The sequence below is a fragment of the Alexandromys fortis genome, unplaced genomic scaffold, assembly GCF_014885135.2.
Source record: "Alexandromys fortis isolate MF-2015 unplaced genomic scaffold, M_Fortis_MF-2015_v1.1 scaffold_325, whole genome shotgun sequence".
Classification (NCBI taxonomy): Eukaryota; Metazoa; Chordata; class Mammalia; order Rodentia; family Cricetidae; genus Alexandromys; species Alexandromys fortis.
The window spans coordinates 665,568-675,042 of NW_026068211.1; the positions used below are offsets into that span (position 1 = coordinate 665,568).

Consider the following 9,475-nt stretch of genomic DNA (forward strand, 5'->3'; position numbering starts at 1 on the left):
TTTTTTTTTTTTTTTTTTTTTGAGACAGGGTTTCTCTGTGTAACAGTTCTGGTGTCCTGGAAGTCTCTCTGTAGAACAGGCTGGCCTTGAACTCACAGAGATCCACCCACCTCTGCCTCCCAAGTGGTGGAATTAAAGGCCTGCTCCACCACTGCCCAGACAACAAGTGCTCTTAGCCTCTGATCCATCTCTCCAGCACCTCCACTTTCCTTTGTAACACAGGGCCTGTCAATCAACCTTGAGCATCTTTGTGCTCCACTTCCCCCGCAGCGGGACTGCGGCAGTGTGCTTCTGCTCCTGGCTTCTCTCTGTGAGAAACTAAACTCATTCCATCAGACTTTCCAGGCCAGCACTTCCCCTGTTGCATCAGCCCCAGCTTCAAGGAAATTTGCCTTCAGTGTTAATGTAAATAGCCACCTAGGTTTCCACAGTCAGTCCAAAGGTCCCTAGTCTTTCCTGGGTGCAGGAGTGGGAAGGGGTTAGCTTACCTGTGGACTCTGGGCCTGGGCTCGATGGATCCTCATGAGACACAGTGGCAGGAAGCTGGAAGGCATCCAGGGGTGTTTGGCTCTCTTCAGCATGGCTGGGGACAAGAAGACGGGACTGAAAACCAGAGGTCTTGGGACAGCAGTGACTATAGACGGTCCCAACATGGAATTTGCTGATACTACCCTGAGGCGCTTAAAACTTTCTGTCAGACCTATTAACTCCATGCTGGTCTCTCTCACACACACACATGTGCACACACACATGCACACATAGTGAATTAAACCCATAGTCTTCAATGTGCTAGGCAGGGTCTCTACCACTAAGCCATATCCCAGCCCCTCACTGGGGGATTCTAGGCAGGGGTTCTACTGCTAAGCACTCTTCCCAAGTTTCCCAAGCTGGCCTTGAACTTTCAGTTCTCCTGCGGCAACTGCCACTGGCTGGGATCAGAGGATCAGGCCCAGCTCCAGAATATGTTCTAACTCAGATGAGCTCCCTCCTCTGGGCAAACCTGTGCCACTGTCAGCCACTTGATATTACCTGGGGGTCCTTTAAACATGTGGTGGTCATCTAGTCTCTTCCTTCTAAATCTCCTGTTCCCTTCTAGGATTCAAAGGGGCAGATGGGCACCCCCTCCTCTCCTGGCTTTTTTTTTCTTTCCTTGAAACAGGGTTCCTCTATGTATTCCTGGCTGTCCTGGAACTTGCTCTGTAGACCAGAGACCCACCTACCTCTGCTCCCGAGTGCTGGGATTAAAGGCGTGCGCTACCACCGCCACCCGACTTTCTGGCGTTACTTAAAGCATGCCCTCGCCTCCTCTTTTCTCGTTCTCCAGTTCCTTTTTCCCCCAATCAGCTCTCAGCAGGAAGAAGGGTTTTTAGTGCAGATTTGCTTGTGATCCCCTCTCCTGTCACAAAACCCTCAATACCTACGCCCTGCTGCTGCCGCAACCCTCTCTCCTGCCTCTGCGCTGGCCCCAGACACTCCCTCTCCTTCCCTAGGCAGCGAAGGCTGTGGACCTGAGACTTCATCTGCTCGGTGCCCTCGGCCAGCAATGCGTGTATGTATTGCCTCACTCTGGTCCTCCCTGTATAAAGTCTGCCATGGTTCCCCAGTGCCCTAGAGTCAATCTCACACGTTCAGCCTGAGGTGAACCACTGTGAGCCTTCTCATCCCAACAGCGACTCCTCTCTGTCCCAGTGAGGCTGTTCCATGCCTAGGCATTTGCTCTCCGCTGCTTCCCCCTTCAGGCCTACAGAGCTCTCCCTTGTGGGCCCTGGCTGGAATGGGGAGTGGCTGCCGCTAAGGGCCACCTCTCACCTGAGCACGTGACTGACCCACAGAACGTGATGCTCCCCGGCACTCTTCCCGTTCCCGGCCACAGTGGCCACAGACTGCAGCCACACGAAGCCCCCCGCACGCTGCAGCCAACGGTAGTAACCAGTCACCACCTGACCTTTGTCCAGCACTGGGTCCATCCCAAGAGAGCAGAGAGCCCAGAGGGGTGGGGAGGGTGGGAAGAGTCAAGGCAGGTGGGCAGGAGACAGGCAGAGGCGAGACGGCAAGAGTGGGGGAAATTGAGAAAGACAGAGAAAGTCAGCGACCGGGAGGTGTCCCAGCATCGGTCAGAGACCCCTCTCACCCTACTTACTGCCCACCCCCGTGAGCACTTGCTCAAGCTCTTGGATGCTTTTCTATTCCAAACAGAGCCCCAGGAGCTGCAGTACAAGCAGAGACCGTGGTTAGCCCTGAAGAAGGACTTCCAGGGAGCAGGGCTGCGGGGCCATTCGGGTCTTTGTGGTGGGTGGGGAGAGGGTACAGAAGTATGTCTCACGGTCCAGGTGGCTTTGACGGATCCTGGTTGCATCCTGTCCATGGACAAACTGGTAGCAGCTGCGTCCCACAAGCTCCGAGGGTCCCATGTCCATATGGTCGCTAACTCTGGAGGAGACAGAAGAAAGAAAGGGGGGGGGGAGTTAGAGACACTAGGCGGTGTGGGAGATGGCAGAGTTCGCTTCAGCGTCTTCCAGAGTCTACATCCTTGCAGTACAGCCCTTTGCGTCTCAGTTTTCGTCTATAAAATGGGCATAGTAATAATATGGGTGAAGGAAAGGGCAAGTGATGATGGACCAGCAGGGCCAGGCCCACCCTCCCTTCGCCCAGGCACCCCTGTTACCCTTCCTCCTCCCATGACTCCCCACTGCCCTAGTCGAAGGCCCAGGCTTGACTGATTCCCGCATACCCGCACATTTTCAAAGAACCCACCTTCCCTCCCACCCATACCCCGGTACCTGCTCTCACAAGCTAGGATGGTGAGCCCCAGGCTGAGGCGGAAGACAATCATGTGTCCGTGCAGAGGAAGCTCAGCCAGCGGGGCTGGGGGCAGCGTGTGTCCCAGTGCCACAAGACCCAGGGCTCGGGACCTCAGGCGCCCTGTCACGTGAATGACCTGTGGAAGGCGGTCCTCATTGGAAGGGATCAAGTGGGGCTAGAGCCCATGGGGCTGGAGACGGCAAGGCAGGATCAGCAGTGATGGGACTTACTGCGGAAGTACCTGGTGGGGCTGCTGAGGCAGGAGGACCACAGCCAAGCCAAGGCCCCGCCCAGTTTCACTTGATAACCACAGGTCCCTTGGCACAGGCGAGGCCTTGAGTGTCTCCCAGTTTCTGTCTTCACTGCCCTGTAACCCGGGACATAGCTAGCACACAGGAAGGAAAGCTCCTACCTACCTTGTAACCTGAGGCTTTGACGTTCAGGCCCCTCTTTGTGAGGGTGGACTTCATGCGGACGAAGAAGGAACGCTCCTGGACCCGGAAGGTAGGGGATGCCTCCGTAGGGCTGGCTTCTGGGGCAGAACAGGAAGGAACCATTGTAGAGTTTCAAAGGCTCCTATCACCTCAGAGCCAGCCTCACGATGTGCTGGGCCACCCCAGACACATCTAATGGTTGAACAGGCACACTGCTACAATAATCTCTCCTCCTCCATGGGACAGCCAGGTCTAAAGTCAGATGTGGCCCTCATTTCTCAGAATCCACGTAGTTCATGAGAGCCTTGAGAAGAAAGCCATCTTTCAACTCTATCCCCCAGGTATTAGGTCTGACCCCAGCCCGGAGCAGGCACTCCGTCTGGCCAGTTGTCCCTACATGGGGACAGCCTAGTGTCCACTGGGCTGTGAACCTAGGGAGGGTGGGCTAGAGCTGTTGTGGTCATAGCCATGTCCCCTGTCACAGACTAGAGGTATAAAAGGAAGAAGAAAAAAAAACAAAAATCAACTCTTTTTTTCCCCTTTTTTCTCCTTTTGGTTTTTCGAGACACGGTTTCTCTGTGTTGTAGCCCTGGCTGTCCTGGAACTTTCTCTGTAGACCAAGCTGACCTTTAACTCACAGAGATCCACCTGCCTCGTGCTTCCACCATGTAGCTAAAAAACCAACTCTTAAAAAAAAAAAAAAGAAACCTTGTATAAACAACAACCCCTACACTTTGCTTTTAGAAAAATTGCTCGCACCCAGCTGGCTGGTGGTGGCGCATGCCTTTAATCCCAGCACTGGGGAGGCAGAGGCAGGTGGATCTCTGTGAGTTCGAGGCCAGCCTGGCCTACAAGAGCTAGTTCCAGGACAGGCTCCAAAGCTACAGAGAAACCCTGTCTCGAGAAACCAAAAAAAAAGACTTATTTGGTTATTATGTATACAATGTTCTGCCTCTGCCTATACACCAGAAGAGGGCACCAAATTTCATTATAGATGGTTATGAGCCATCATATAGTTGCTGGGAATCAAACTCAGGACATCTGGAAGCCAGTATCTTAACCTCTGAGCCACTCTCCAGCCCCAAGAAACCTCGAAAGTACAGCTTTGCTGTCCCACCTCATCCTGAGATGGCTTCAGAGTCACTGTCCCCCCACCCCAAATTTGGCCAACGTTAAGAAATCCTTTCCCTAAAGAATGTTCACGTCTTCCCATCTTTCTCGAGGCACCCGGATTCATCAGTAACCTCTATTAGTAACCCTGCGTGTAACAGCCGGCTCTCCAAGCTCCTTACACTGTGGGTCTGTGGATGGCTCATTTAGGATGTTAACCAAACCCAGTTCAGTCATCCTCACCGGTCTCCAACATCTCCAAGCTAAAGGGAGCTTGTGGGTGATGTCTACTCGACCTTTGTCTGTCATGAGAGTGGAAATTTCCACCCAAGAATGGACTGGAATAGCTGTGTGACTTGGGCCAATTAATTGGACCTCTTAGTGCTGTGGCTGGATTTTGGAAGCCTCCCTTCTAGCTTGTGGAGAAGGAGTAAAGATCCAGGTTTTTTTCTTTTTTTTTTTTTCTCTTTTGTTTGAGAAAGGATTTCTCTGTGTAACAGCATTGACTGTCCTGGAACTAGCTCCTGTAGACCAGGCTGGGCTCGAACTCACAGAGATCCGCCTGCCTCTGCCTCCCGAGTGCGTTGGGATTAAATGCCCGACCCTGGAACCAATTTTTTAAGACACGTCTTAAAAACAAAAAACAAAAACAAAAACCAAACAAACAAAAAACAAAGCTTGAGGTATTCCCTCCTCCATCTGGCAAGCTCAAGTCTTGATGTATCTTGGCCATTTGAGGGAACCAGGCACGTTTAGACAGCCTAGTGGACTTAATCCGTTTTACAAAATCTTACTTTTTTAAGCACAAACACCAGGATCTACCCTCAGGCGTTATTCTTTGGCAAGGAGGGAGTTCCTGGAAATTACCAATCTCGGGAGTGTCCACCAGCGAGGAGGATGACGAGGAGGAGGAAGAGGAAGACACGGAAGGTGGCGTGGGGGGGCCGGGAGTTGCAGCCCGCAGCCCCAGTTGCTCCAACACCTCCGAGTGGTCCCCAGGATGGATGTAGTCGAAGACGCTGCTGCCCGTCAGCTCCACCTACCGGTGATGGAGGGGAATGCAGGAGCGCGTGAGCGCTAAAGCAGCAGCTGCGTTTAGCCTGGACCTGCTCGCTCTCAGGTGCACTTCACACCAGCCTTGTATCTTTCATTACAAGTTTCCCCCCTTTTAAAATAAGGGCGTAAGGGAGAATTTTTGTTTGTTTTGAGACAGGGTCTCACTTTGTAGCTCTGGCTGTCCTGGAATTCATTATGTCGATAGGGTTAGGGTTGGCCTCAAATTTAGAGCTCCGCCTGCCTCCACCTCTGGAATTCTGGAATTAAAGGCTTGTTCTACTACACTTGGCCCTTTTTTGTTTTTTGTTTTTGTTTTAGACAGAGATTTGCTAGGTAGTCCAGGCTGGCCTCAGACTTGTGGCGATCCTCCTGCCTCAGCCTTTGGAGTGCTGGAAATTACAAATATATGCCATCAAGCCATTAATGAGTCTGAATCTTTGAGATCGGCCGCCTCTCCGATGTCACAGGATCTCCTGCGCTCCCCTCAGTGCAGCCTCTAGCTTTGTCCCACTGATCTTCTGACCTTCAAGCCCCATTTAAAGCTCTTCTGAAAACTGCATATCTGGCCGTGGCAGAAGCCCATGCCCATCCCACTCTCCCGCTGCTTGGGGTAGGAGACCCATCTCCCTCCAGCCTTCATTGCTCTATACTCCCCTTATCTCTTACTTTTTCACACAAGCACCCTTGTCCAAAGTCCCCTCGTTTGGGGGAAGTGTCATTTGTTTGTTTATGTGATTTTTTCAAGACAGGGTTTCTCTGTGTAGCTCTGGCTGTCCTGAAAATCTCTCTGTAGACCAGGCTGGCCTCAAACTCACAGAGATTCGCCTGCCTCTGCCTCCTGAGTGCTGGGATTAAAGGTATGTGCCACTACCGCACAGCGAGAGTGTTATTTTTTGAGACAGCGTCTTATGTAGCCTAAACTGGCCTGGAACTTCTAATCCTCCGGCTTCCACCTCCCAGATGCTGGAGTTTAGTGCACAGGTGTATCCTCACCACCGTGCCCAGTTTATGCCATATAAAGAGTCTAGCCCAGGGCTTTGTGAATGCCAGGCAAACATTCTATCAGCTAGGCTACAGTGGATTGAATTCCAGACAGCTACACAAGCATGTACATCTGAGCCATACCGTCACTGAACTCAGCCCCTCGCTGGGGAAGAGTCTCGGCAAGCACTTCACCATGGAACTACATCTCTAGGCCAATTTTTAATTTTGATACAAGGTCTTATGAAGTTGCCCTGGCTAGCTTTGAACTTGTGACCTTGCCTGAGTTCCTGCAGCATGTGTCGGTGTGCTTTGTGAGTTTTCAAGGAAGGCTGTCTGTTTTTCATGTTGAGATCAGTGAGACCAGCAGAGAACAAGGGTGTGCATAAGCCAGGCATAATGGCAGCCCACTGCGGGGTTGGTACCTGTGAGAGACCCAGGTAGATGGACACCGTCTCTGAGATGTAGAGGAATTTTCCTTCCTGGTTCAAGGCGAACACGAAGCCATCCAGAGACTAGAGTTGAAAGAAACGGAGCGGGTGTAAGAAAGGCCCCGGATTCTGAAATCTGGGTGTTCGTCTGGAGGGTGGCCCCAGGAAAAGGAACAGGACAAGGGACCTTAGTTCCAGCTCTTCACACTTAGGAAAATGGATGCTATTCCCAGATGCGACCACCAGGTGGAAGCACGGAGTAGCGGGCTAGGAAGGGACCTCACCTGAAGGATGTGTCCACCCAGGTGTTGCTCGAAAACTTCAGAGACCAGAGCCACAGGGCCTCGGCGGCTTGGGGCTGGGGACAGAAGGAAGAGGAAAGTCAGGGCCCGCGGGTCTGCTTACTGCATCCTGGGCAGCCGGTAGGAACCCAGTCAATCTTGAAAGCCCCAGCCACCATAGAGAACCGGTTTACAGATGTCTGTTTCCTATTGCTGGGACAGAAAAACCAAGATTGAGAGAGAGTGGAGACAGAGATTTGTCCACTCTTTCTTCTTTCTTCCAGGACAGGGTTTCTCTGTGAGGCCTTGGCTGTCCTGGAACTCGCTCTGTAGACCAGGCTGGCCTCAAACTCTACAGAGACCTCCTTACCTCTGCCTCCCTAGTGCTGGGATTAAAGGTGTGGCCACCATTGCCAGGTTCACACCCTCCTTCTTTTGTCCACCGAAAAGGTCCTTGAGTATTGCTATTCCTAGGTCCTATACTGTGCAGACAGTGCCATCGACATAGAGGTGACCAGAAAACCACAGTCAGTCCTCACTGGGCCATGAAGCCAGGTCCGGTGAAGACTAAGCCAAGGCCAACTGGCCTGGTGGTGAAGGCCTGTAATCCTAACTGCCTGGCAGGCTGAGGCAGGAGAATCAAGAACCTAAGACCTGCCTGGGCTTCATAATGAGATCCCATCCCAAAAACTAAAAAGAGGTCTAGCAACATAGCTCAGTGGTAGAGCCCCTGCCTAGAATCCCCCAGTGAGGGGCTGGGGTGTGGCTCAGTGGTAGAGCCCCTGCCTAGAATCCCCCAGTGAGGGGCTGGGGGAGTGGCTCAGTGGTAGAGCCCTGCCTAGAATCCCCCAGTGAGAGGCTGGGGCGTGGCTCAGTGGTAGAGTGCTTGTCTAGCATTTATTCACCTCTGGGTTCAAGTCTTTGTACTGAAAAACAACAACAAAAGATGAAGAAATACAAAAGAATAAGTGTGGGTAGAGAAATGGATTCTCTTACAGTGCAGAGTGGGCTGCAAACTAGGTAGCAGCTGAAGAAGACAGTTTAGTGATTCTTCAACAAATAAAAAGAATTATGATGTGAGCATCTGGCAATCCCTTCACACCCAATGAACTGAAACTAGGAAGAGAGCTGTATGCATATGGAGAGAGCAGCATCACACACAGCCAAAGAACAAATGTGGTACAACCATTCAGAGGACCATTATCGAACCATGAAGAGGAATGAAGCTCTGGTACGTGATGCGATGTTATGAGACCCAGAACTACATCTGAAAGCAAACAGGCACAAAAGGCCACAGTGTGTTTGATTCCATGTCTACGAAATGCTCAGAAATGGCAGGCAAAGCAGGTCTGTGGTTGGCAGTACTGGGGAACTGGCGGCTCCACGGCCGTGGGAGTCTGTGGGGGTGAAGGAAGTACTCTGAGACAGGCGGCGATGCTCCTGCAACGCTGTCCATGCAGTGAATGGTGCTGATTTTGATACCCCAGAACAGCCTTGTCCACACAGCAAGTTCCAGACAGCCAGAATGGAGAGTGAGGCCAGGTCTAAAGACGCAAGTGTGCGTGGTGTGTGTGTGTGTGTGTGTGTGTGTGTGTGTGTGTGTGTGTAGAGATGGTTCAGTGGTTAAGAGGTCACTAACTGCTTTTGCTAAGGACCCAGGTTCCATTCCAGGGCACCTTACAACCCTAGTCACGCTAGTCTCAGGGGATCTGATGTCCTCTTCTGGCCTCTGTGGACAATGCTCACATGTGGTACACAGATATACAAGCAGGTAAAACACCCCCACATGTAAAGACAAATAAATAAATAAATAAATTTAAAGCTGTTGAAATGGTTTAGTGGGCAAAGGCATGGGCTAGCAATCCTGGAGATCGGGGTTTGCTCCCCAGAACCTCTGTGAGTGAGTGAGTGAGTGAGTGAGTGAGACTTGATTCTCACAGACTGTCCTCTGACCTCCACGTGGGTGCTGTGTCCTGTTCACAGGCATATGCACACACAAATAAACAATGGAAGTAAAAAAATAATGAAACAACCAACCAGCTAATTTTACCCTGGATAAATTTTACATAACACATTTTAGTTTGTTTGAGATAGAGTCTCAATATTTAGCCCAGTTTTAACTCAAAATTTCCATTCTCCTGTCTTTGTTTCATGAGAACTAGATTTAAGGGATGTTCCTCCAGGCAGGAGTACAGTGTTTTTACTTACTCTCTGTTTTTTCAGTGCTGTGGATTGAACTCAGAGCTGTTCATGTAGGCAGATGCTGTCCCCTGAGCCACACCCCAGCCCCTCTCTGGGGGACTCTAGGCAGGGGCTCTACCACTGAGCCACACCCCAGCCCCTCACTGGGGGATTCTAGGCAGGAGCTCTACCACTGAGC

The 9,475-nt window shown here is 51.5% G+C and overlaps 1 protein-coding gene across 1 annotated transcript in view; it reads right to left on the reverse strand.

Moving 5' to 3' along the window:
* Positions 1–9,475, reverse strand: part of Npas1 (neuronal PAS domain protein 1) — a 19,695-nt gene that overhangs the window by 2,100 nt on the left and 8,120 nt on the right. The window contains exons 5-12 of the mRNA XM_050130274.1: positions 7,099–7,172; positions 6,809–6,898; positions 5,214–5,385; positions 3,219–3,334; positions 2,781–2,938; positions 2,324–2,430; positions 1,810–1,957; positions 489–583 (exon numbers count right to left, since the gene is read on the reverse strand). Coding sequence (XP_049986231.1) covers positions 489–583; positions 1,810–1,957; positions 2,324–2,430; positions 2,781–2,938; positions 3,219–3,334; positions 5,214–5,385; positions 6,809–6,898; positions 7,099–7,172 — 960 coding nt within the window. The remainder of the gene's footprint in view (positions 1–488; positions 584–1,809; positions 1,958–2,323; positions 2,431–2,780; positions 2,939–3,218; positions 3,335–5,213; positions 5,386–6,808; positions 6,899–7,098; positions 7,173–9,475) is intronic.